Source organism: Bradysia coprophila, unplaced genomic scaffold, assembly GCF_014529535.1.
Source record: "Bradysia coprophila strain Holo2 unplaced genomic scaffold, BU_Bcop_v1 contig_358, whole genome shotgun sequence".
NCBI classification, from domain to species: domain Eukaryota; kingdom Metazoa; phylum Arthropoda; class Insecta; order Diptera; family Sciaridae; genus Bradysia; species Bradysia coprophila.
This window is the reverse complement of record NW_023503616.1, coordinates 1,375,284-1,401,937: the sequence shown is the minus strand read 5'-3', so window position 1 is coordinate 1,401,937 and position 26,654 is coordinate 1,375,284. Positions and strand designations below refer to the sequence as shown.

Sequence of the window (26,654 nt, the reverse complement as noted above, 5' to 3'; positions counted from 1 at the left end):
CCTGTTGTTTAGTTTTCTTTTTGGGCTGAGACACACTACAACAAGAAGAAAAAAAAAAAAAAAAATTAATCAACAACTTTAGACGTCCGATCATACGATAATGATGCAATGGAATCGCGACACTTTAGATGAATTTTCGTTCACAATCTGATTAAAACTGTTACAATAAGGATGAAGAAATGGGGATCGATTCCGTTTCTGGTCTATTTATTTCAATCCAAAAATGTTCAAATCATTGTAATTAGAGATATAATGAATTGACAAAATAATGAGGCTGAAAGTTATGAATTTAGTGAATCGCACTGACCAATCACGACTCGTATCCGTTTCCACTTTCCGTTTGATCGGATCAGATGTCGCCGTTAACATCTGAAACAATTGAAGCATTCACAATCAAATTGGAAATTATTTCATTCCCACTAACTGCTACAGTTTTTACTGTCAGAGAACTCGTGTCTGTTGCCGATGATTTGAAAAACACTTTTTTTTTTTAAATTAAAATGATGTTAAGTGGAAGGAGGATTTTTCTCCGCATTACATCTCATTTCAATCATCAGCAAGAACACGAAGAATGCCAACTCAAAGTGCCAATTACTCTAAATTTTTGACCAAAAAACGTTTTGTGCATTTGAGACGAAGAGATGACACTTTTCGTGATTCTAAAGGCTCTTCTTTACAGGCCATTTGATTTTGCACCGAAACTTTCGATTCGGCTCATCACACTTTCGAACATTTCTTATCGTTTTTCATCCGCAATGGAGTTCTCTGATCCAGTAAATCAAAACCATTCTACCGAGCATTCAACTTACATTCTCCTTCTTTTTGTAATCAGCAAACGATATTATCGTCACACCTTCATGCTTTCCAATGGTCTTCAAAAGACCGGTGGCATTTTCACGGTTGTGTAACGCAACGAAACATGATGTATCGTCCAGCCATGAGATGCGAACGTTACCGTACAAGCGAAATATTTGGAAAATGTTGTTATTCTTCCAGTCTTTCGGAATGGTTAAGTGGAACACGTGTTCACGGGAGGGAGCTGGCGCTGAAAGAACATAATTCATTACCATCGAGATGTATCGGATATAACACTAAATGTGTGATGGTGGTAGTGGGGGCGAATGATTACAATAAATTTGGATGATGACCAGGAAAAGTGAGTTGGCTACGTTTGATTATGACTTGCTATATGAAACGGTGGCTTTCAGTTATTTATTTACCAAGTGATACTAAACGATTGAACGAATAATGAATGGCTAGCGCAATTGAAATAGATCATTGTCTGTTTAGTGATTGTCCATGTCTATGGATTGGACGGGAAATTATATTGGACTTCCTTCTCGTACTAAGTGCGGTTCTAGCATTCGTGGCAAACATGTATTCATTCAGAGATACAATGTTCGGAACTATATGTCCAACTCAAAACTTGTCAACTTGTCAAAGCGAGAAGAATGAAATTGAGATCGAATAAATCTGGCTTCGATAACTTGAGGTTCGGTAAGGTTGGACATTCCCACTGCAAATAACATAGATAATGAAAATCGTTTTTTATCACTTGATTTATTCTGCATTGAGAAGTTTACACACAATTCGACACTAATACTTTCTAGACTTTTTGTTCAACTTACGTTCCTTGCCAGTCAGATTGACATGATTCACGTCAATGGGTAGGAACAATCTGAAAAAAAGATGGAACACATCCGTTAGATATAGGCGGCAATGAAACTTACAAGAAAATATTGACGGTCCGGCAAGGTCCATCGTTAACGTGAATTCACAATTTTAAGAAGAAGAAAAGCAATTGGTCAAACTCACTTGTTCAACAGAGGTCGTAGTCTAGACGACTTCTCGTTGATATCACACGAATCGACTTGCAAATAATTTGCCATGGTGACGAAGCACACGCCCGTCATAAACGCATCGTAACCGGCTTCGTGTTCCTTTGGCTTGTCCAACGAATATGAGTATTCTTCGGCTTCGGCCTCTGTAATAACGAAACGTGTATACGTCGGATCATTGGCGATCGCCATTTCAACACAATCAGATCTTACCGAATTTGGGCCGCACAAATGGTTCCACCGATGTTGCATCGAGCAGTCGAGCCAGAACACTGGAATTGATGTACGGTTTGATCGTGTCGTCTGTACACATGAACTTGGTGTCGAGCAAGCTGTTTTAAGTGGATCGATGGTCATGATCAATGGACGGGAAATTGGAACTACAAATCGACTTACTTCGGGAAGGTTTTATGAGTCTTGGTTTTGAAGTCTTGAAACTTGTTTGATACCGGTCCGACGAATTGTTTTATCACGTAGATCACATCGAGTAGCATATTGTGTCCAACAATTAGCTTTTTCTGCGAGAAAATTGACTTTTTAATTGACTGTGCGACAGTGCGACCGCGAACGGTAAAAGTTATCTTCGAAAAACGTACCGTCTGTGAAAGGAAATTTATGAAGTTGTGAAATCCAATGGCGTCTTCCATCTGTTTACGTTCCTTGTCGATTTCTTCCATTTGAATTTCCCGTAGTTGCTCTTTGGATTTGATTTTTTTTCAAAAGGATCACCTGAAAGGGATTAACATTTCGTCGCCTATTTGTCCAACTAACAGTAAATGCCAGCAGTTTTCGAACCTTTTGATTGTTTTCGATGCGGGAACTTGCTGATATCGTTTCTGCATATCGTTGTTCCAACAGCTGGTACATCAGTTTCCGTTGGAATGCGTTGCAATTTTTTCCGACACTTTTTCGTCGTCTTCGCATTCTAAAAACTTTTCAATTTCCTCACTACAAATGCGCAAAAAATTAAATTGAATGAGAAACACAGTCCGAGACCCCATGACGCATTGAACTCACTTTAGTCGGTCCATATTTTCTTGTTCTTCGAACGGAACAGCCACCACCTGTTCGTCACCATTCTTTTTATTGTCACAGCTTTCCATTAATTTCAGCTTTTCGTCGAACTGCTCTCTCATTCGTTTTGCTTCTTCTTCATCACAGTACGATATCCCTTCGCGGAATAGCATGTTAAAATCAAAATTATTGGCTCCCCAAGAACGCCAAAGAATCCCCTTGACACTCAAACGCTGTTTTCTCATTTGGGGAATACGAAGAAGTTGTAGCTGCGGTACGTAAAGTCCTGAGTGTCGTCATTTTTAGCACGAAATGCAGTCAGTCCGAATTGGATGGTAATGTAGCCGCTGAAAGTTTTAGACACAAATTTTATGAATTTTGTTCGACAAGCAAGTCTATCAATTTCGGTAGACGCACCTTGTCTGTTGGCAAATCTTATGGAAATATTCCGACGGTGAATCATACTGCTGTACTTTGGCATTGTCGTGAGATAAACCAGTGAATTCGCAATCGATGGCTAAGAAATTAGCTGCATTGATGACCTGCTTCAATTCATCAAATTGATCACGGAAATCTGAAAAGAAAATCGTTGTTCAAGTTCTCCGAACTAACAGTATCAAGAACATATGATCAATTAGCTCTGAATAAAAGATTCGTTTGATAATACATTGCTTAGTAAATGTATCATCTTCATGATCTAAAAATGTACGATTTTCATTGCTCTGTCAATTAAGTCGACTAAACGAGTCTGATAAGCTAAAAAATTATGTTTTCAAAAGCCATTCACTGGCCACAAATCATTAACAATAAAAAATCAACATAAAAGCGAGCCGTTGACAAATTCTTATTTGTTTCTGCAGACAACAGATGTGCTCTGTTTGTTCGTTTGAGGTGAAAGATCTACAATTTCAATTTGTATTTAAGTGACATGTTAGGCTCCAGTTTCTATATATTTTGAGGTTACGTAAATTTGATAAAATTTTGAAATTGAAACAAAGGCAAACTCATTATTTTCGGTGTTTAAAACTTGTTTTTACTTCGCTCGAGGCTTTGCCTAACGTTTAGCGTGTGCACGAATTCAATTTATTTTTTGTTGATAAAATAAAATGATGAAAACCTGTAGCAGATGTACTTACTGTTCCGTGTGATGTTCATTTTAAATGTCTTTTCATGAAATGTATTTTGAACAATGTTTTTAAACTGTAGATATAGACTCGACTGTAACGAAAAAGACTTGGAGAACTTCAAATATTTGACACTTGACACGATGGTAGCGCCAATAAAGCCGGGTAACGAGGGTAACCATGGTAGTAAACTTGGTGAAACCCAACCGACATTAATTTATTGCAGTTTGTAATTTTTGTTTTTAAATTTAAGCGTAAAATCAACCATACATACAAAAATCGGCTAGCGCCTGGAACACTCGAGTAAAAAATACTACGAAAGACTACGGACGAAAGAAAAGGATGTTTTAAGCTCTCTTTATAAAATAATGCAGTTTTTCACAATTAATGTTTGTCCACTGTGCACAAAACGAATGACAAATGAAATTTGAAGATGAAGACAAAAGATTTTCATGCATTGGGCATAAATTACGGAATCTTTCTCGTAATTTAGGACCTCAACATGAAAAGTTGTATAAATTGTTAAAATTTTGTTGAAAGGCCTAGACGGTGAAATTTTCTTCTCAACTTTGTACATAGGTGGAAAAGAAAATTATTTTTTTGTTTAAAATAAAATGATGAAAATTGTACAGATACTTATCCGTGTGATGTCATAAATGACTTTTCATGCAATCTATTTAAACAATTTAAACTTAATATGGTGATGTAACGAACTTGAGAACTCTATTTAACACTGAAGTTAGCGCCAAGAAAGACGACGAGTAAATGTATAAACTTATGAAAAGAATTATTTATTGCATGTAATGTCAAAACGTATCAACCAACATCAAAAATCGGGCTAGCGCCTGGAAATGAAAAAAATTAAAAATTCGGACGCAAGAAAAGGGATTTTTAAGCTCTCTTTATAAAATAATGCAGTTTTTCACAATTAATGTTTGTCCACTGTGCACAAAACGAATGACAAATGAAATTTGAAGATGAAGACAAAAGATTTTCATGCATTGGGCATAAATTACGGAATCTTTCTCGTAATTTAGGACCTCAACATGAAAAGTTGTATACACATCTGTTAAATAAATAATGATTGTTGAAAGGTCCTAGACGGGTGAAATTATTCAATTCTCAACTTTGTACATAGGAGGAAAAGTTAAAAAATTGATTATGGACAGATAAGCGTTCATCCCATTGGTCTGAAAACTATAGATTTTCGCATGATTATAAAATTTAAATAATTATGGTGATGCATACAGCCGAACTTGCTTAGCAACTCTATTTAACGACTGAAAGTTAAAGTCATTAATGTCATCAAAAGAAAGACGACCGAGATCAATAATGAATATAAACCAGTATTATCGAAAAGTAAATTAGGTTTATATGTCATCGCCCTCAATGTCAAAACGAGTATGTACCCAACCAACGCACTTCAAGCATGAATGGTACCAGAGGCGGATCAAGGTTTTCAGCGCCACTGGCAAATGAAAATTCAGCGCCAAATTTTAAAAATTCAGGGCCAATTTTGTCTTGCTTTTGCATTTTACTGCATGCATTTAAGAGAAGATTATTAGAAATTTGTACGGTCCACGAGTTTTTCCAGCGCCAAGTTTTTCCAGTGCCGCGCCGTGGATAGAATACCGAATTTCCCATAGGTTAATCCGCCAATGAGTGGTACTCTAAATAGAGTACTGAAAGTGGACAGTGTATCAAACAAATTTTGACACTGCAAAAAATTGTGCTTTTTTTCAAATACAAAATTGTACTCTATTTGACAGCTGTCACTCGAAGCACTCATGCTTAAAGTGTGTTGATGTACCGCATTTTCTTTGATGCATTCTCATAGATATTACCCTCAAATCCGATTCTCTGCAAATAATACTTTGATATTAAGATCATTAATTTATGATATTTCGTATGTATAAACAACGCATTTGTCTGTCTCTTTGGGGAATAACATAAGCCTTACATGTGATTCACGGAGTTTGCAGAATTGTTTTTGTTTTGTTTTTTTTTCTTCAAAATTCTTATCATTAATTAGTAAACAACATGCGGGACGTTCCATTTATCAATTTTCGAACGTATTTTATCTACTACAATTTCGTGTAACTTAGTTACAAAAATGTGGAATTTGTCTGAAACCTGTATACCTGAAACCAGAGTGACACTGCAAAAATTGTGCTTTTTTCAAATACAAAATTGTACTCTATTTGACAGCTGTCACTCGAAGCACTCATGCTTAAAGTGTGTTGATGTACCGCATTTTCTTTGTCTCATAGATATTACCCTCAAATCCGATTCTCTGCAAATAATACTTTGATATTAAGATCTTATGATATTTCGTATGTATAAACAACGCATTTGTCTGTCTCTTTGGGGAATAACATAAGCCTTACATGTGATTCACGGAGTTTGCAGAATTGTTTTTGTTTTGTTTTTTTTCTTCAAAATTCTTATCATTAATTAGTAAACAACATGCGGGGACGTTCCATTTATCAATTTTCGAACGTATTTTATCTACTACAATTTCGTGTAACTTAGTTACAAAAATGTGGAATTTGTCTGAAACCTGTATACCTGAAACCAGAGAATGATGTTGAGGCAGTTTGATTGAATCAGTGGACCAGCTGATAAAACATCTAAAACAAACTTAGACACAAACTAGATTAACATTAACTGTATGGAATCAAGTTTTGTTAATTTATGCAAGAAAATATCATTGACGAATTCTCCTCTCAAAGGCAAATGTAGTTTGGAGACGTTCCCCATACATCTTACCATATAAAAGCAACTATCTCTCTTCTCAATATGTAATTTTTAATAAAGAAGCGTGCAAGTTGTTTTGAGAGTTATAATAAATAAAAGTGTGTGTATTTAACAAATGTTAGCAATTTCCTTCGTGGTACTTACTGTCGCAGTGTCCGATTCTTATGGAATAACTTGGAATGATAACTGGGCTCTAGGCTGCGATTTTCGAGGAAATGACTTAAAGGATGTAAAAATGAGAGGAGAAGATTGCGGTGGACGATGTGCTTCTACGCAAGGTATATGAAAATGCCGTTGATATCGAATAGACTATAGATAAACAGCACAGCTTATATTGAAAATCTGTCCTATTATATGCTGCACTATATGTGATTTGTACCGTGTATCGTGAATATGTGAGAAACTGCACTGCTCTTATTATGAACATGTTTCTTTTGTAAAAATTGGTATTTTGTTTTGGTTGTATGAGTTGAAATTTATAATACAAACAATAATTTGTCACTAAGGGCTCTAAATTTGACGCTTGTTAATTCACTATTAATGCTAGGAGCAGTGCTGTCGACAAAGTAACATACGGTTCCGTATTTCATTCATTTACTTATTCATATAAGCTAAATTTCAACCGCTCATTACCAGGCTGCACTCACTTCACATGGACTGACTATGATGGAGGAACTTGTTGGATGAAGAAAAATTCCGTGTCTAAGATGATGCTTTCGAAAGTACTGACAAATCGGCTGTGTGTGGAATTGTAGAAAACAGCGATCGTGGTTCTTCTAACGGTGAGCCAATGTTTCAGTCTTTAGGGTATTTCATGTTCTAATTTTTAAAAAATGTTTTCAAATACAGAGCAATGGAACCGAGCAGATCTCACAAATTTCGAGTCATATCCAGATCCAAATAGTGACGAATGTATAAATTACAATGGTTGCTTATGGGCTGGGTATTTTGCATTTGTGTCGGGAAGCAATCAGAATCTTGGGTTAAAGCCAACAATATAATAGCCATACATTCAAAGGATGCTTCGAAATATAAATTGAAGACATTAAGACTGAAGCAAGGAAAACAAGCAAATCGATGCCAAAGTGTATGACATGTGCTCAGATTCTGACTGTAATGGCTGTTGCACAAAAATTCTCGGAACACTGGTTTCTGATTGATATTGAGAAATAACACAAAACAGCGATTCGGATCCGGAAGTGGTATCGTTGAATGGAGATGTCTTGATTTGTTAAAATTCTTAGTTGAAATAAAATGATTTTTACTGTAAATGATGGTCGTATTTTTCCACTTCCATAAGCTTATTGTTAAAAATGCTATTCATGTTGTCCGATTCAATTTATCGATTAAAAACCAGAAGCCAATGATTTACAGCTTATACACTGGAACGTAAGCTGACGAATGTTCCAAATATCATTATTTATGGCTTTCAATTCACAGTTGAATGATATCTGTTAAGTATTGCAATAAAGATTTAGCTTTGTGTGGGATGTATATAAAAGCAGTCTGACTTTGTAGCATGCAGTTTAATAATAATCAATAACGAAATAACTAGTTGAATATTAAAGAGTGTTACCAGGTTATTATATTTCGTCAAAATGCTATCAACTTTTCTCGTGGTACTTGCTTTTGCAGTATCCAACTCTCATGGAATTACATGGAATGGTAATTGGGCAAACAGGTTGCGACTTTGCAGGAAATGACCTCAGTAATGCATTAACAAAGGGAGAAGATTGTGGTGGACGATGCGCATCTACACAAGGTATGGAATACACATTTCTTAGTGTGCCTTTTTAAGATAGCTTGTACTTCGCTACGATAATACTGAACGTTTGAGTCCCATAGTTGACTCCCATACATAGAATTACTATTGAGTTTCCATATCGAGTTTAACGTTTAATGTTAAACGCAGCCAATAATTTGCTTGACTTGAGCCCATGTTTCCGTTTATTAGATTGTACTCATTTTACATGGACGAACTATAACAGTGGAACATGTTGGATGAAGAAAAATGCTGTGTCCAAGAGTGACGCGATCGTAAGTAGTGACACATCAGCTGTGTGTGGAATCATGGAAAACAGCAGTGGTGGTTCTCCTAGTGGTGAGTTGTTTTTTTTACAATCTACTAGATTCGAGATATTTCATGTTGTTAATTGACAATTTATTGCAAATACAAAAGAATGGAACAGAGCAGACCTAACGAATTATGAGTCATATCCGGATCCAAACAGTGACGAATGTTTAAATTACAACGGATGCTTGTGGGCTGGATATTTTGCATTCGTGTCTGGCCAGCAACCGGAAACTTGGGTTAGGGCGAATAATATCATAGCCGTACATTCAAAGGATGCTGCTAAGTATCAGCTAAAGACATTAAGATTAAGACAAGGAACCAACCAAATCGATGCTAAGGTTTATGACATGTGCGCAGATTCTGACTGTAATGGTTGTTGCACGAGAAATTCTCAGAACACTGGATTCTTGATTGATATCGAAAAATACACGAAAGAGCGCTTTGGATCTGGAAGTGGTATCGTTGAATGGAAATGTCTTGATTGTTAAAATTGTTCGTTGAAATAAAATTGTTCGTTATGGCTAAATACAGATATATAGATTTGGCCTCTAATGTATTTCCACAATAAATAAAGATGAAGATTCATAGTTGTTTTGTTAAAATACACTGACAATTTAATCATGTACGCCTCAACTTCTTTACTTTCATTTCAACGCTTTTCAAACTGTAAAAATATACGTTGAAAACATTTCGAAAATTTATACCAATTTCGTTGTCAACCGTTTGTGGACCTCTGACTGCAATAGAACGTTGTTTGCTCATCCAAATGCCATTAAGGTTAGACTGATAACATCCACGGTACCTATGCGAATTTTCTAAATTAATCAATTGAAACAAAAACGCTTCGTTTTCCAGTTCTTCAGCAAAATATTTTCTGATCTTTACTCACCACCAAGCTCCTTTGAATCTCTCAGCACAGTTAGCTGGCCAATCATCGTTGTCGTTGTCTTTCGTTGAGAACATAGATCCATTATGAGACGAGAGCGAATCACTAATTTGCCCTTCACTACTGAAATTTCCAATGTAGAGTCTATAGTTTTCGTCTTCCGATCCAATGTGGAATGGAGAGTATTTGGCGAAAGCAAACTCATTATCTTGGAAGCCAGTCACTTCAATCTTCAGCTGATAATCATTGTTTTCCGTCAATTGATGAATAAAATTATTTCCAAGCCAATGATCACCATCAACGCGGCCAAATCCATTCCGATATTCCACCCAGTTTCTGAAGAAATCAGTCAATCCATCATATCTGACTTGAATGAGAGTCCATCCACCACTTTCCGATTCCATGTCACACCACACTTGGAACGGTCTAAACGAAGATTTGGGTTTGATGCGATAGACGCCGCTAAGCGTAAATCCTTTCTTGAGTGCATCTTCACAATCGTCAAAGTAAATGAATGGACCTTCATTTAGATGTAATAGACTTTGTTCCACATTCTGTTCGAACACTCCATCGCTTTTGAATTCACAAAAAAATTCTCGAGCAGATTGACCCGCAACAAAGCTAGCGATGAGTAGCACAACAACAACGGAAATCATTCTCACAAAGAACTCTGTGTCTTTCAAGTTTGAGCTCAGCATTTATATCATGTCATGGCACAGAACACTGATAATGGAGGATTTAATTTATAAGCAACAGGGATCAACCGATTTCCTCTACTTGCGTTATCATTGTTGGATATATGAAAATAGTCAGGACTTTCGTTCATTTAACTTATTACGCTGCGCGGGTGGGTATACCAATGGTATATTATAAAATAGTGGTGTCGTTATTCAGACGCTTATTAAAGTCCAACCTTTACCATCAACGTACATTTTTGTTGCATCAATTTTGAATTTCCGAATCAAATGAACGTTTTGTCTGATTAAATTGTGTCCATTTTGTCAGACACGTAATGTTTTTGTGGCCACGCATTTTTTTTTTTTTTTCAAATTATAGCGATATCCAGTGACAAGGATAATCTCCATTTTCCTTAAGAAAATTGTCAACCACATTTCAGAACTCTAGGCCCTAAAAATATATCCAGGAGAACAGTCAGTTTCCTTTTTTAGTCGATACATACGCTACACCATCAATAATGGAACTGTGGTTAACCTTTAACGGTGAGTTTTTCGACATATCTTTTCCAACCATCAGTCGGATTGACCCTATATTATGAGGCCTAAGATACTCTACAAATGCCCTTGGGTAAAGTCGCACTTGATATATTGTTCAATAGAATAATCAAATCTATTTAATCCCTTCGATGGGATTGGTGTATTCAGCTTTTCAAATTAGATTTAGATAGAGGTCGACTAAATTATGCTCCAGTTGATTCTCTTTTAAGCGATACACCACGTGTAGATCAAACGTCCGTGAGAATCACCAATCGCATGTGTGGACAAATAATAAACGGCAAGTATTTGGTAAAAAAAAAAAATTTGTTTAATAAAAAGCGATTTGATTTTTTATTAATTACAATCGATAAATTTTACATATTACAAAACTATATAGTTATACCAGAGAGGTGACATGGTGGCACTGTCATCATTTTTTAGTATGTTACGTCACTGTTTGTAAATATTTGTCAGGCAAGTGTGAGGTTTGTGGAAAGAGCCGAAGGCGAGTGGCGTAATCACACGTGCCTAAACAAGCATTTAAAAGCATTGACGTAACACATTTTACATGTTTGTGGACGGTAAGTGCATTTTCGCTGTCACAAGCAGTGATGTAAAGTGCACTTTACCATGCATAAGCATGTAAAAACATGTTTGGATGTCCATGTAATTCGTGAATGCCGATTAGCATCAGCGCCACCATGCCACCTCGTTACGATTATAATTCTGTACAAAACGTTTGCAGCACATCTACACAAAATGTCACTGCATTCTAGAACCGATACGAAATAGGTGTTGATGGTTCTGCATTTTCGCGCTGATTTTTCAATTCCGATAGTCGCTGGAGTTGGAGTCTCTTGCAGGGCGATGTTGAAATTCTCTGCTTTGCTGGCTCTGCTCCACATATTTGATGTTTATGTAATTGCTTGATATTGATTGTATTTCCGGATGATGTTGCTTATGGTGTAAAGTTGTATCTACAATCTGAAGATATTTGCCACAAGTTTTACACTTGTACCAAGTATTTAGTATTCGCCCCAAATATTCGGTGCTGCCCTTGGAATATGTTTTATAGCTAAGATTCTCATTTGGATGGCAGAGAATGTGATGCATTCTAAATTCGCCGGCTGGATAAACCGAGTGACACAGCGAACACTTATAAGAATTCTGTCTGATTGATTTTGCTTCGAAACGTTTAGTCGAACTCTCATCAGCGATGACACTCGCGAAATAATCGTCCAAATTGATGTTCATTTTTTTTCGATTTTGATTTTTCTCCTCTGATATTGCAATATTTGTCTCAATAGCTCTTTTTGCAAATTGCTCGTTGTTTGTTTGTTTAACCAGGTTCAATCTATAACTCAGGCACTTTTGAAATGTTCACCGTTGTCTTAACGAAATTCTCTCTTTTTTTTTTTAAAAAATCTGGTGCTTTGTCACAAAATAAAGTTCGACTATCTCAAACTCTATGCCTTAGATAAAGTTCTGCGAGTTATCTGGTCAAAGGACTGAAGGAAACTGATAGACATTTGTACAAAGAGACCCCTATTTAAGCAAAAAAAGCAATACCTGCCGAGTGGTTTGTGTACCTATGACCCTAATTAAGAAATTTACCACGTATGGAGTATGAATCATCAATGAATCTGTCATTAGACTTTACCAATTTTCCACCGGTAATGGGTTAGAGAAATAAAAGGTTTTGCAATGGCGGCAACAGTGTATTAAGTCATTAGTGTCTTTACATTATACATTATCTATATAATTTGACCATCGAATACAAAATTTCCAAGATTTTTACAATGGTAAAGATTTTATTGCACCATTATCCTGCAGGTGTGTTTTTTGTTCTATGACCACATATTTTGTACTTTCCACGTAAACTATCCACCTAAAAATAGTCTATATATTACTTATCAAGAACAAGTTCAGGAACTAAAAATTCATTACCCAAAGTGAAGATTTTGACATACTTTATATGAAAGAAGTGTCAAAATCCTCCCCAGTGAAACTTAACGAAGAGTTTCTGAACGAGCTCCAATGGTGTCGAGAAGTACAATTTCCATCATAATCCATCATTTTACTCAAAAAGGATAGGTGGGTTAGGTAAAGTTTCACCGCCGTGAAGTAAAGTTCACCTAATGTTATTTTTGGGTAAAACCATCGATATAATATAGGGTAGATTGGAAAATTCGGAAATATATAACACACAACGAAAACAATTTTTAATCACAACACAAAATAAAGCGAAGGGACATTTTTAATTACATTAAAAAGGAAAGGGACATTTTGAAATATTTGTATGGCTTTATTCCGCGCGCTTTCTTAGAACGTAAGCATTCATATTTTGATCTATTTGTGCCTTACTTTTAAGTCTGGTTGGTCTGGTTTATACATGGTGCGAATATAAGTATTTGACAGAAAATGTATGGCTATTCTGTCAATTTGGCCGTTCACACCAAAACAATGACAGAACGTCCAATCATTTACATTCATTTTCCCACGAACCGGGCTTTAGACAATAAACGTTGATGAAATATAATTCCCAGTCGTAAAATTAACAAATGAAGAAGTGAAATATCCATAACCTTCTGACATTTTGCCTCATCGGGATCATCACCACTGGTCTCACTTGTCAAAGTTCAGCTATCCCTAACCTAAGTTATTATAATAGAGGAGAATTAATGACTAAATAGTTTGCAATAAAAATCTATTGGAAGGATGAAAATATCCTACTTTATAAAGACTGTAGCTTTATCAATACCAATTGGCATTACATTCGTAGACTGTGTGGGTTACATTGCTCGTGTTGAAGGTATATAAAACGCATGATTTGCATGTTCTTAAGAACGTTTTAAGATGCTTGTTTACATAACTGTAACATCAAAACAAATCGACACACACCACGCATTTAAATCTCTGAAAAATCACTTGAAGAGAGAATAGAACAGTTCATTCTATCCTGTTCTTGAATAACTCCTTCATTTAAATTTTACTCTGCTTTCTTCAAAACGTTTTCCTAATTTTGTTAACACTCTAGGTGTGTCTATGCAACCGGCATTAAATCCAGACGCTGAAATATGTGATTATGTATTCTTATCGAAATGGGCGGTCCGAAACTACACCGTAGAACGTGGAGATATTGTGTCGCTGATTTCACCAAAGGATCCGGAACAAAAAATAATTAAGAGAATCGTTGCACTAGAGGGTGATGTGGTTTCAACAATTGGTTATAAGAAACCCTACGTTAAAATTCCAGATGGGTTTTGTTGGGTTGAAGGTGATCATACAGGTATTGCGAGACAATTGAAAAATTTCAATGGACAATCCATTGATTGTGATTATTTTTTCCTCGCAGGAAACTCTTTAGACAGTAACACATTCGGACCAGTGTCGGCGGGTCTAATGACAGCACGAGCTACGTACATTGTTTGGCCGCCAAACCGCTGGCAGAAAATTTTAAGTCATTTACCAAATCAAAGAAAACCGATTTCGTTAGGCAAGACATACAACCATCAAATTACTACAAAGGTGTAAATAAGTTATAGTCATGTGGTAGGATTAGTAATTTTGACTGTCAAATATTGAATATATACTCCAGTTAATGTTTGAACCCACATCGTTTTAAGTTGTTGTCAATGTCGCTGAAATCTATTTAGCCCAACAGTCATACGCAAAACGGCAGAACAAAAAGTAACGTTTCATAAACGACAAACGATACCACGGCTATCTGATAATGATAACAACAAATGATTTCAAATCAATCTCCCGAAAATACTTAAAGATTCAATAGTAAAACTGCTGATACTTTTGCTGTCTGTAAAAGGTTAAATATGATGCAATTATAATGAATTATAGCCATCACACTGCAAACCACTTATAACAGACGACTTGTAGTTACTCTATCGCCGAAATTTTAATTCTGCCGCGGAAATTTTGAAAAATAAAAATAATTTTATCAACTGGGAACGTCATTTACTTGCTGGGTGACTGTTGAAACTTGGCATATCGTAACAAAAGAGGAAACACTACCACATATCCCCTCCACATTATATTTCATTCGCACCGTCTTCGTAATTTTTCTTACAACCTCTCGTTCACTTTGTCACAGTCTCTAGCCGCATTTGGATACACATTTAGCGCAGCTCTTGAAAACGAAATCTGTAAGTGCTCAATAATTATTTAAAGTGCATAAAAGTGACTTAAATCGGTTAACTATTATTGATTCGACGAAAATAAAATAAAATTTCCGATAATTTTAATGAAATAATTACGATACGTGATGTGAAAGTGGGTTGCGGCACGTGGCACTTCCCGGACATTATCTCCGTAATGGAGGACAGTCCATGCCACTATCGACTATTACACCAATGAATAATTAGTTTTCTGCATAAATTCAACAAAATTTCCGACGAAATTATCGTAATTCTAGCGTCTTTCCAAGAGAAATGAATATGTTGACACGTGGTTTGTGATTATATCGGGCGTTATGGCTTCTGGAAACGTCTATCGGTTGACTTAATGGCATCAGATGTGTGTTTCGCCATGTGAAAAATCCATTTTCATGGAATCGAACAGCTAATTCCATGAGTTTTACGAGAAAATATTAAATTTTTAGCCGGTTTATTGAAAATCCCAAAATGGCCGACAGTGGAAATTTTGTCTTTTTTTCCAGCGGCCATTTTTCGTTTTTGTTAGGTTGAACACATTGAACAAAGAGAATGCCGTACATTGTACGTGTGTGTGCGAATCTCTAGATTAACGCAAAAAACGATCCACATTTCGTGCAATTTTCGCAATGCAAATAATTTTTATTATCGGATTCGAGGTTTCATATTTTCCTGTTCGACGCATATAAGTCATTGCCACGCCGGCATTGTAAATCGACCACGTTCTCCTGTTGCGTTCACATGGAACGACCAGTTAAATTCAACTAATTTGTACAATCACAATTGAATGTCTGTCCCTGCTTTCCAGTATCGTATTTAAAGTCATTTTTATTGAATTGCGTAATTTAACCGATGAGTCAGTCACCTTTTTGCAATAATTGCTCACTATGATGAAATATCTTATCCAGTTCTGCTACTGAAATAACATGTGGAAATCTTACCAACCAAACTGATTCTGTGACAAACATAAATTTCACCGTATCGATCGATACGGACCGTTAACGACCGAGACATTAAATTTGGTTTCATTTTTCATTTTCAGATCCACGATGGGAAAAGAAAAGATTCATATCAATATTGTCGTCATCGGGCATGTCGATTCCGGTAAATCAACAACAACCGGTCACTTGATCTACAAGTGCGGTGGTATCGACAAGCGTACCATCGAAAAATTCGAAAAGGAAGCCCAGGAAATGGGTAAAGGTTCCTTCAAATACGCGTGGGTTTTGGATAAATTGAAGGCCGAACGTGAACGTGGTATCACCATTGATATTGCCTTGTGGAAATTCGAAACTTCAAAATACTACGTAACCATCATTGATGCCCCCGGACATCGTGATTTCATCAAGAACATGATTACTGGTACGTCACAAGCTGATTGTGCTGTGTTGATCGTAGCTGCTGGTACTGGTGAATTCGAAGCTGGTATCTCAAAGAACGGACAGACTCGTGAGCACGCTCTTTTGGCCTTCACCCTCGGTGTCAAGCAATTGATCGTCGGTGTTAACAAAATGGATTCCACTGAACCACCGTTCAGCGAGAACCGTTATGAGGAAATCAAGAAGGAAGTGTCGTCTTACATCAAGAAAATCGGTTACAATCCAGCTGCTGTTGCTTTCGTACCAATTTCGGGATGGCACGGTGATAACATGTTGGAACCATCAACCAACATGCCATGGTTCAAGGGATGGAAGGTCGAACGTAAGGAAGCCAACGGTGAAGGCAAGTGCTTGATCGAAGCTTTGGACGCTATCCTTCCACCATCCCGTCCAACCGACAAAGCTCTCCGTCTTCCACTCCAAGACGTATACAAAATCGGCGGTATTGGAACAGTGCCAGTCGGTCGTGTCGAAACTGGTGTCTTGAAACCGGGTACCGTTGTCGTCTTCGCTCCAGCTAACATCACCACTGAAGTTAAGTCCGTTGAAATGCATCACGAAGCTCTCACTGAAGCCGTTCCCGGAGACAATGTTGGTTTCAACGTCAAGAACGTATCCGTTAAGGAATTGCGTCGTGGTTACGTTGCTGGTGACTCAAAGGCCAATCCACCAAAGGGCGCCGAAAACTTCACCGCTCAAGTCATCGTCCTCAACCATCCCGGTCAAATTTCCAACGGTTACACACCAGTGTTGGATTGTCACACCGCTCACATTGCTTGCAAGTTCGCCGAAATCAAGGAAAAGGTTGACCGTCGTTCGGGCAAATCGACCGAAGACAATCCAAAAGCCATCAAGTCCGGTGATGCTGCCATTGTCATCCTTCAACCATCCAAACCATTGTGTGTCGAATCCTTCCAAGAATTCCCACCGTTGGGACGTTTCGCCGTTCGTGATATGAGACAGACCGTTGCCGTTGGTGTCATCAAGTCCGTAGTGTTCAAGGATGCTAGCGGTGGTAAAGTAACCAAGGCCGCCGAAAAGGCCACCAAGGGCAAGAAATAGCTACCCAATCTGAATGACCAACTTAACACGCTATTATTAACATCCAGATGGTTTATGAAAAAATGTCATTGCTTCCATCGTAAAGAATTTCGCAGGAAAAACAACTCATTCCGTATTTTACAAGAAAATATATTCTACTCAGCCTTTTTTATGATAAAATGAAATTATTAAATTATTCTACGAATCAAAGGAATTTATATATTTTTTCTATATATAAATGCACATGCGCTCTCAAGAAAACATAAAGATGAAACAAAACAATTGTAAAGAGCAAGCAGAAAATATTTTTTTTTGTAATATCGAAAAACACCTTGATCCCATGTAAAATAGTTTTTTCAAGAGTAATTTTTCTCTCCATTTATTTACACAATTAAAGAAAAGCAAAACAGAGAGAGGTGGTAAACATTCAATTTATATATGCAGTGCATAAATCGCATTTAGGTAGTAGAACAAATTTAATTAAAGAAAAAATAAGAGCGAATGAAGTTAAATCACCAAAATTTAAATTAACCAGGACAAGCAAAGGAAAGAATTTTAACGATGCACATTTTTGTAAGTAAATCATTTGATAAAAATAAAAGAAAAAAAAATTTGAGGAAGCTAAACGGATTATTTTTGGACTGATTTTAATTGTAGCTGTTAAGGTAACAAAAAATTATTGAAAGATGAAAAAAGGGAAAAACCTCTCAACTCATTTCATTTTTTGGTCAAGCCTATTTTTTTCATAAAGAAATTGGAATAAAAAAACTTGTTTATGAAAATCGAAATTATTTTTTTGTTTGTTGCCAAATCGTTTTCTTAATTTTGCCGAAGACCAAAAGTTGTTGTTGAATTGATGATGTTTTTCTTTTTCTTTAATCAATAATTTCTTAGTCCCAACACTTCGACTGAGGTGCGATAAGATTTTCTTCTCCAAACATTTTACTGGCACATTACAAAATCCGTTGTCATGCTGCATTGTCTTGGTTGACAACAGTTTTCTTTCTGGAGTGTGAAGCCAAACTGGCAAGCCAGCAGTTCGTTTCACTGACAATTTTCTTGGGGAAATTTGATAAGGTTCTTATAATTCAGAAATAGTGACCTACTGTCCATTCATGCATTCGTCGAAAGTCTTGCCAGCTTTGGATTCGAGGAGTCACCGAATTCTTTTCTGGAAGGGTCAATTTTGGATTAATAATCCATTCCAGAAAAGAGGTCGGTGACCTCTCGGTCTGATTGCTACTTTTTGGACTTGTAACACATTGAGATGAATCACACACCCTTTCAGAGCTGAGAGTCGAGATGGAGTATCACAATGCAAAAATCCGTGTAGATTAATCTGAACCAAAGTACAAAGGAATGGCTTTACACGTAGAGAATGGTCTGATTATACGACATTAGAATAAACAGAACTTCTGTTACAGAAGCATATTAACCAAGTCGAACTGTTGCGATTCTGGAAAATTGTTCACTTTATTAGCACTGCGATATATAAGACGGATTCGAACCACAGTTCGGTTAGTTTAGTTTTCATTATATGACGAAATTAGAACAATTACGCTGAAAACAGGCAAGTTGTAAAAATAAGCGATTAGAAAACAGTTATCAATTACGCATTGACGGCATTTAATGCTCGTTGTGTAATATAGTTGTCGCCTTGAATTTCAAAATTTTGCGTCACAACCGAAGGACGGATAGTTCAGATGATGATTTTGTAGAAAAGTGATGTCTTCGCAAACAATTCGAAGGAAATGTCGGACGTGTCACCGTACATCTTCTACGAAAATGGGGTAATTCTTTTCCTCGAAACGAGTTGCAAAAACCGAAAGGCAAACGTCGATATATCGATTTTTAAAAAGTTCCATTGGCTCGGTCTGCAGTGCTAGGTTTTAAAAATTCATAAAATTCATGTCTAGTGTTTCACACACATAGTAAATGGATTTGACCTTAAAGAACTTTGTTGAGGACAGATTCCATAGACAACGCTAGGATCTCACAATGTATTTTTTAAACAAGTCAAGGTGAACTTGGACTTACGGAGTGATGTTCTTTTGAATGGAATTTTTTTGCAAATCTTTTATCGTCAAGCCAAATCAGAAAATCAGCTGTTCTGATACCCAATAGCTCAACTCATAATTTACTCCACATTCTAGTTCGTCAGACTATTGAGAAATATATCTAAAGGACATTTGTGCGATGTACATAAAGCCGAGTTAGTGATAGGGACTGTGGGTAACCCTTACATCGACTGCAATGAAAAATTTCTTCTTTTTTTTGGAATTTATGGCTATTTTATCAAATAAGTTTAATAAGTTTAACAATGTTTGCTTCCTTCAAAATTATAAGATGAACTCAGTGTACACAAGCACTTGTTACAAATAATTTATTGGCTACCCTCTGTAATGCTACGTTCAATTTACGACATCTGCTGGAATTTTTTCGCCAGCCATTATAGCTTTGATGTCGTCTGCGTCTAGGGTCTCGTATTTCATCAATGCTTCAGCTAACGCTTTGTGCTCCTTAGCGTGGGCTTTTAGAATAGCTTTAGCTCGTTCGTAGCTTTCAGATAAAATTTTTTTAATCTCCGCATCAACCTATAAAGTTATCGAAATTTTCAGTCCTCGATGTCAATGATGAAAATGTAAAAATTTTACCAATTCACTTGTGTTAGGACCAAGAATATCGCCATTCATTAATCCCTTTGGTCCTTCAATAGTTCTTAAACCAACTTTTTCCGACATTCCCCAATCTTTCACCATGTGTTGAGCAATCGATGTCGCTTGTTTCAGGTCACTGCTTGCGCCTAGAAATTAAATTGGATTTTTATCTGTGAGATGGAGCCATAATAATTGTTTGAAGGCTTGTACGGTGTAGTCATTTACCTGACGTAATTTTCTCAGGTCCAAATATTAACTCTTCGGCAGCACGTCCGCCCATCATTGTGTCCATCATGGCTAACAATTGTTGCTTAGTTACATGATACCGTTCCTTTTCCGGTATGTACGCAGTATGACCTAACGACGGTCCCCTGGGCATTATTGTAACTTTATGTAAGGGATGAGATTCCTTGGTGTAAAAAGCAACAATTGCGTGTCCACCTTCATGGTAGGCTGTAATTTGATTCGCTTCTTCATCGGGAAGGCGTGCTTTCCGTTCAGGCCCCATAAGTACTTTATCGCGCGCACTTTCCAAATATTTCATGGAAACAACCTCCGCACCATCAATTGCTGGAAAACTGGTTGTGTAGAATCTTAAACGCATTTTCCGTACAAGCATTTTAACTTACCAGCACGTAAGGCTGCTTGGTTAACCATATTTTCTAAATCGGCTCCAGTAAATCCAGTCGTTCCACGCGCCAATAACGGTACGTCGATGTCTTTGTGCAAAATTTTCTCCAAATAGAGAGACAAAATCTCTTGCCTTCCATGAAAGTCCGGTGTTGGTACAACTACCTTTATGATAGAATTTTATATCATTAAATATAAGTGAGCAACAATGGGCGGCAAGCGAAACTTACTTCCACATCAAATCGGCCCGGTCTCAGCAATGCTCCGTCTAAATCATCACGACGATTAGTCGCTCCTAACACGATAACACCTTCGTTTTGATGGAAGCCATCCATTTCCGACAACAATTGATTTATTGTCTGATTCGCATATGGATGAAGAACGGAATTTGTACGCTTTGCGCCCACTGAATCGATCTCATCGATAAAAATTACGCATGGTGCACGGTCTTTGGCTGCCTTAAATAAGTCTCGAACACGTCTTGCACCCTGACCGACTAGCACTTCATCGAATTCCGGACCAGCAGCATGGAAAAACGGAACACCAGCCTCTCCCGCGACTGCCCTGGCTAACAGCGTCTTGCCAGTTCCTATAAATATTGATTGTAATGTTTACTGCCCGACACGAAAAGGAAATTCTTTGTTTTTCAAACCTGGTGGTCCGACGAGTAGTACACCTTTCGGCAATTTTCCACCGAGCGTTGAAAACTTTTCTGGATTTTTTAAGAATTCAACGACTTCTTTAAGCTCTTGCTTAGCTTCGTCGCATCCTTTAACATCGTTGAATGTTATGCTGATGTCCTCTGGATCCACCTCCACTTGTGGTCCAAGTTGAATTCTTGATTGCATGTAAATTTAATCAGGCAAATTGTACGCGACTAACAATCATAAAATGTATTAAATGCATACCTAAACATTGATCCATTGGTTGACGAAAACAAACTCGAAAGAATTCCCAAGAAAACTACAATTATCAGCAATTGCTGGAAGACCTGTCGATGAATGAAATATTAGGTGAGAGCTGACACTAACTGCCAAAAGATCATGTGATCTGACCTTCAAATACTTCATCGCTTTGCCACCTTTCTGAGTACCATCGGCATTCGTGTTACCAGCTAAATATCCTTCGGCGAATGCAATTTTTATTCGGTGTTTCTGGAATGATAATCAAAAATCAACGTGTGAACGACGTCAACATTTTCTATTTTCACCAAAGTGATTACAGTCGAGGTTACAAACGAAAGTTGTGGGCAATGCATTCACATTGGCAAGTATCCAATATTTGAGGCCCTTGACATTGGTTACGCGTATATTGACAGTTGGAATATATTGAGGCAAACTTACATTATCATCCTTTAGCACACCATCGTCTTGTTGCAGTAACAGTTTGCCTAGTGTTTCATTATGTTTCAACGATGTTCCTGTAATTGCTAATGCATCCAACGACTTTACCGTACCACTTGGAGCTAAAGCAAAGTAAACTTAAGCCATTTCAAGAGTCAAGGGTTACATGCAACATACCAAACAAATCTCGCAGTCGAGATGAAACTGTTGGATTCCTTTTCAACTGTGCTTCTATGGCTCTCTGGGTTTTGAAACCTCTCCTCTGCACGGTGTATCTGTTAATAAATGAAATTTCATTATTGCATCATCCAACTGGTTCAATGAGCCAATGTCATTGTAGTTACCCCAATTTTGTTTGTTGGCATAAACTTCGAATCAGTTCGGATAAATTGTTGCTACTACTGCTTATCGGCCCGTAGGGTTCGCCTCGATTCTTAGCAAATGATTCCGACGAAACATACGACACTTTCCACATCTTGTCATCTTTCAAAAAATTGTCGTAATTTCGCAAAATGTAAGGCAATTTTGTCGATACAACCGCATCAACGGGCACATCCAAAACTCCGATTTGTGGAGATGATTTGAAATTTCTTAGCGCTTCATTTAAACTATCGCTTAGCCGTTCAACATTATTGTGTGAAAGAACTAATTCGTTATTTAGGTTAGGATTCTTCTTCTGCTTGTGTTTTAATGTGATATTATTTCGACGAGGTGAAATTTGGCTCAGATGAAATAGGAATTGCTGAAAATGAAAATTCGTTATCGATTTTCGGCTGAGAAATGCATTGTTTGATATTATCGGAAATATTTTTATACGAAGGCTATCGTATTATTACCGTGCACAACCACGTAACATTACGATTTTTCACATTTCGATTATACGGTTGTTCACTCTCACCTGATTATGACTCGGTAACGAAAACATATTTTCTATTGTTTACGAGTTTCTTGCACATTAACTTCAATGTTTATATTTTGTCTAGGCAATAGATGAAATCGGTAAAAGTAAAATTTGATTTTGGCTGAGTTTTTTTTATTTTGTCATTTTGTCAAATTTTTTGTGTGTGTGACACAAGAGAACAAAAGGAACTTTGAGTGAGTTTAATAATTTAGTAGCGCGTCTAAAGCGCTGAGCAGAAAAGTTAAAAGATGGCAAAAAAAAGGGTTACAGAGACAATTTTCAAATTTTTAATTCTTCATTCTGTATTAGCTGCGCCACAAAACATCCGTCCTTTTACATTTTCTTCACTTTTATTTACTTGTGTCTGGTGCCTTTGATCATCAAGAAACTGTGAACCTAACCGATATAATAAATGAAATTAGTAAACTGGCAACAGAACTGGAGACAATGTGTGGCTGATCGGCACTCACAATTTCTGTCAAAATAATATAGAAATGAGTGCGTTTACCATATGTGCATGTGCTTCAGGCCGACATTAGACCATACCTGATTTACACTTCCATAAATTTTAAATTTCGGATATAAGAGACTATCTGATAGTTATTTATGCAACACGTTACGAAAAGTAGTTGAACAAAAATCACCAATCGTGTGACAAACTTAACCACTTTCGCAACGTGTTGCATACAACGCTTCATGCACTTTCGTCGCGAAATCAATATTTTATGCATAATCTCATTGGTATGTTGACGTACTTTTTATCACTAGTGGCAACAAGTTTATAAAAATTCTTTTTGTCCCAGTGATTGAACATTTTGCCATGTTATTTGGGACTCATTTGTAATCCACTTTTCTCACTATACTACTTTCAAAAACATTTTAGGGCGATTAGAATCAATCAGCAATGTATGTGAATACAAATAAACGACAAGGATTTGGTACAAAAAAGAATTTATTTAATGAAAAGCGATTCGATTTTTTACTTACTTACTTAATATTTTGAATTAATTTTTGTTTTTTTCAATTTTTACTTTAGGGCACTACTCATGCTTGAAGTGCGTTGGTAATTATTGTATAATCGATAGATTCTACATAAATATTACAAAACGTTTGCTTATCTACATAACGTCACTGCACGTCAGGTATAACCGATACGAAAAAGGTGTTGATGGTTCTGCATTTTCGCGCTGATTTTTCAATTCCGATAGTCGCTGGAGTTGGAGTCTCTTGCAGGGCGATGTTGAAATTCTCTGCTTTGCTGGCTCTGCTCCACATATTTGATGTTTATGTAATTGCTTGATATTGATTGTATTTCCGGATGATGTTGCTTATGGTGTAAAGTTGTATCTACAATCTGAAGATATTTGCCACAAGTTTTACACTTGTACCAAGTATCTAGTATTCGCCCCAAATATTCGGTGCTGCCCTTGGAATATGTTTTATAGCTGAGAAACTCATTTGGATGGCAGAGACTGTGATGCATTCTAAATTCTCCGGCTGGATAAACCGAGTGACACAGCGAACACTTATAAGAATTCTGTCTGATTGATTTTGCTTCGAAACGTTTAGTCGAACTCTCATCGGCGATGAGACTCGTGAAATAATCGTCCAAATTGATGTTCATTTTTTGATTTTGTTGTCGCTCTGATTGCAATATTTGTCGTAATGTTTTTTTTTTGGATAATTGCTCTTTGCTGTTTGTTCAACCAGGCTCAGTCTATAATTCAGGCACTTTTGAAATGTTCACCGTTGTCTTACCGAAATTCTTTTTTTTTCAAATAAACAGTTGATCGTTGTTGTTTGTTCAACCAGGTTTGGTTCAATCTTTAACTCAGGCACTTTTGAAATGTTCACCGTTGTCTTAACGAAATTCTTTTTTTTCTTCAATTAAACGGTTGATCTTTGTTGTATATTCAACCAGGTTTGGTTCAATCTTTAACTCAGGCACTTTTGAAATGTTCACCGTTGTCTTAACGAAACTCTTCTTCTTTTTAATTAAACAGAAACAAAAATCCGGTGCTTTGTAAACAAATAAAGTTCCACTATCTCACACTCTATGCCTTAGAGTAATTTCTGCGAGTTGTCTGGGCAAAAGACTAATGCAAACTGATTGTAATTTGCACAAAGAGACCTCTATTTAAGCAACAAAAAAATACCTGCCGAATGGTGTGTCCAATTCTACCTATGACCCTGCAATGAGTCTGTCATTAGACTTTACCCCCAGTAAAGCGGTAGATAAATCAAAGGATTTGCAAAGTCATTAGTGTATGTACAGTATATAATTTTCGTCAGTGGAATGGAAAATTTCCAAGACTGTTTCAATGGTAGCATAAAGTAATTAGATTTTATTGCACCACTATGGTGCAGGTGTTTTTTTTGTCTCCAACGGAAAATTCCATGTAAAATACCCAATAATAGTGTGCATAGAAGTACCATTTCCGGCCTATTGCCTACCTTACCTTTCACACCAAAAAATCGAGATAAAATTTGATCGCGGTGAAGTAAAGTTCACTTAAAATCATTTTTTTGAGGTAAACATCATTCATTTTCTTTTATCCCATCTGTGACTTACTTTTAAGAATGAATTTGTGAAAATGTCGAACAACCGAGATTCAAGCTGCATCCGATCTGAATGACCGATAGCTCTATAGATTACTCTTCAAATTGGGCTTTGGGACTGTTTTCACTTATAACAGTAAAACTACTCTTCGTAGCCAACGCAAACTGCACATAGCTAAAACTTTGATCCACAGCTCAATTTGAAGTTAATTTACTATTCTAGATTAGTGTTATTACATTGCAAAAAAATACGGGTGAGGCTGTTGGAATGATTTTTTTTGGCTATTTCTTTCAATGTGTCACATTGACTTATTAAAAAAACATTCGTTGGGTTTCTACCCACATATGTTTGGTATCATTGAAAAGAAGAGACCTTCAACGAGGTATTTTGTTTTTAGTGGCTTTGCAGTGGCAGAGGAGCACTTAGAAGTCCTCCCAAGTAGTCTTTTTTTCAATTTCTTGTTACCATCTTGGACAGTAACGACTAACGACTTCCGAAGAAGTATCGTTGGCCTCCTTGGAGACCACTCTTCAATATTAGGAAACGAGACTGCTGACCGCTTAGCTAAAGCTGGAGTTGTTGCACCGCTCACAAGTCCTGAACCCTTCCTCAAAGCCCCACCTTCATTTTTCAAAGGCCTCATTAATAAATGGAAACATACCAAATTTACTAACTATTGGTCATCCACTAACCTATCCAGTCACGTTAAAAACTGCTTGAGAATTAACCCAAAAAACACTAGATTCCTGCTATCTCTTAGTAGAAGAAATATCAGAAGAGTGACGGCTACCATTACCGGCCACTGTCCGCTCAATAAACACCTACACACTATGGGCCTCGTAAATGACCCCTACTGCCCCAGCTGTGGTGAAATAGAATCGGCAGATCATTTCTTATGTAAATGCCCAGCGTACATTACCGCTAGAGCAAAAGCCTTTGGGGCTTTCATTTTGCCGCAAAATAACATCTGGAGTCTCTCACTTTCCAGCATCCTGAACTATCTCAACCGTACCGGTAGACTATAGATAGCCCTTCGTGGGTACGCACAACAGGCCCAACAGAGGCTTAGG

General features: G+C 37.0%; 5 protein-coding genes, 1 long non-coding RNA gene, 1 other non-coding gene and 1 pseudogene across 8 annotated transcripts; 5 read left to right on the top strand and 3 right to left on the bottom strand.

The window, feature by feature from the left end:
• Positions 1–186: 186 nt before the first annotated feature.
• On the bottom strand, positions 187–4,146 carry LOC119081590 (annotated as a pseudogene).
• A 2,683-nt stretch (positions 4,147–6,829) lies between these two features.
• LOC119081849 lies at positions 6,830–7,759 on the top strand. Its single transcript, XR_005088529.1, has 3 exons — positions 6,830–7,011; positions 7,370–7,515; positions 7,583–7,759. It is a non-coding gene; the product is annotated as an uncharacterized LOC119081849 (long non-coding RNA).
• Positions 7,760–8,260: 501 nt separating this feature from the next.
• On the top strand, positions 8,261–9,330 carry LOC119081817. Its single transcript, XM_037191053.1, has 3 exons — positions 8,261–8,495; positions 8,688–8,834; positions 8,913–9,330. The coding sequence occupies exons 1-3, from the start codon at positions 8,381–8,383 to the stop codon at positions 9,293–9,295; spliced, it is 645 nt and encodes a 214-aa protein (XP_037046948.1). The 5' UTR covers positions 8,261–8,380; the 3' UTR covers positions 9,296–9,330.
• Positions 9,331–9,343: 13 nt separating this feature from the next.
• On the bottom strand, positions 9,344–10,406 carry LOC119081805 (microfibril-associated glycoprotein 4-like). The gene is made up of 2 exons (XM_037191035.1): positions 9,697–10,406; positions 9,344–9,609 (listed from the first exon to the last, which is right to left on the bottom strand). Exons 1-2 carry the CDS (start codon positions 10,389–10,391, stop codon positions 9,426–9,428), a joined length of 879 nt encoding a protein of 292 aa, XP_037046930.1. The 5' UTR covers positions 10,392–10,406; the 3' UTR covers positions 9,344–9,425.
• A 3,106-nt stretch (positions 10,407–13,512) lies between these two features.
• On the top strand, positions 13,513–14,523 carry LOC119081831 (mitochondrial inner membrane protease subunit 2). Its single transcript, XM_037191068.1, has 3 exons — positions 13,513–13,719; positions 13,945–14,196; positions 14,263–14,523. Exons 1-3 carry the CDS (start codon positions 13,626–13,628, stop codon positions 14,439–14,441), a joined length of 525 nt encoding a protein of 174 aa, XP_037046963.1. The 5' UTR covers positions 13,513–13,625; the 3' UTR covers positions 14,442–14,523.
• Positions 14,524–14,924: 401 nt separating this feature from the next.
• LOC119081771 (elongation factor 1-alpha 1) lies at positions 14,925–18,119 on the top strand. Its single transcript, XM_037190973.1, has 2 exons — positions 14,925–15,067; positions 16,116–18,119. Exon 2 carries the CDS (start codon positions 16,123–16,125, stop codon positions 17,512–17,514), a length of 1,392 nt encoding a protein of 463 aa, XP_037046868.1. The 5' UTR covers positions 14,925–15,067; positions 16,116–16,122; the 3' UTR covers positions 17,515–18,119.
• Positions 15,956–16,029, top strand: LOC119081876. The gene has a single exon (XR_005088543.1). It is a non-coding gene; the product is annotated as a small nucleolar RNA snR61/Z1/Z11 (small nucleolar RNA).
• A 1,645-nt stretch (positions 18,120–19,764) lies between the features above and the next one.
• Positions 19,765–23,215, bottom strand: LOC119081733 (ATP-dependent zinc metalloprotease YME1L). 2 transcript variants are annotated; one of them, XM_037190902.1, is made up of 12 exons: positions 23,022–23,215; positions 22,468–22,865; positions 22,301–22,398; positions 22,124–22,245; positions 21,836–21,934; positions 21,689–21,771; positions 21,433–21,617; positions 21,011–21,369; positions 20,780–20,945; positions 20,376–20,720; positions 20,148–20,296; positions 19,765–20,087 (listed from the first exon to the last, which is right to left on the bottom strand). In XM_037190902.1, exons 1-12 carry the CDS (start codon positions 23,046–23,048, stop codon positions 19,905–19,907), a joined length of 2,214 nt encoding a protein of 737 aa, XP_037046797.1. In that variant the 5' UTR covers positions 23,049–23,215; the 3' UTR covers positions 19,765–19,904. The 2 variants fall into 2 exon arrangements, with proteins under 2 accessions (XP_037046797.1, XP_037046796.1); XM_037190901.1 differs by having other exon boundaries at positions 21,433–21,626; positions 23,022–23,198.
• Positions 23,216–26,654: the final 3,439 nt, after the last annotated feature.

Excerpts from the sequence above, each read along its gene's own strand:
- LOC119081805 (XM_037191035.1), bottom strand. The coding sequence starts at position 10,391 with ATGCTGAGCTCAAACTTGAAAGACACAGAGTTCTTTGTGAGAATGATT. Across the intron at positions 9,610-9,696 it reads AGATTCAAAGGAGCTTGGTG|GTACCGTGGATGTTATCAGT; the intron begins GTGAGTAAAGAT and ends AAATTCGCATAG.
- LOC119081733 (XM_037190901.1), bottom strand. The coding sequence starts at position 23,048 with ATGTTTTCGTTACCGAGTCATAATCAG. Across the intron at positions 22,399-22,467 it reads TGCCAACAAACAAAATTGGG|ATACACCGTGCAGAGGAGAG; the intron begins GTAACTACAATG and ends ATTTATTAACAG. Across the intron at positions 20,088-20,147 it reads GTCCTAACACAAGTGAATTG|GTTGATGCGGAGATTAAAAA; the intron begins GTAAAATTTTTA and ends ATAACTTTATAG.
- LOC119081831 (XM_037191068.1), top strand. The coding sequence starts at position 13,626 with ATGAAAATATCCTACTTTATAAAGACTGTAGCTTTATCAATACCAATT. Across the intron at positions 13,720-13,944 it reads TTACATTGCTCGTGTTGAAG|GTGTGTCTATGCAACCGGCA; the intron begins GTATATAAAACG and ends TTAACACTCTAG. Across the intron at positions 14,197-14,262 it reads GGTTGAAGGTGATCATACAG|GAAACTCTTTAGACAGTAAC; the intron begins GTATTGCGAGAC and ends TTTTCCTCGCAG.
- LOC119081771 (XM_037190973.1), top strand. The coding sequence starts at position 16,123 with ATGGGAAAAGAAAAGATTCATATCAATATTGTCGTCATCGGGCATGTC.
- LOC119081817 (XM_037191053.1), top strand. The coding sequence starts at position 8,381 with ATGGAATTACATGGAATGGTAATTGGGCAAACAGGTTGCGACTTTGCA. Across the intron at positions 8,496-8,687 it reads ACGATGCGCATCTACACAAG|ATTGTACTCATTTTACATGG; the intron begins GTATGGAATACA and ends TCCGTTTATTAG. Across the intron at positions 8,835-8,912 it reads CAGTGGTGGTTCTCCTAGTG|AATGGAACAGAGCAGACCTA; the intron begins GTGAGTTGTTTT and ends CAAATACAAAAG.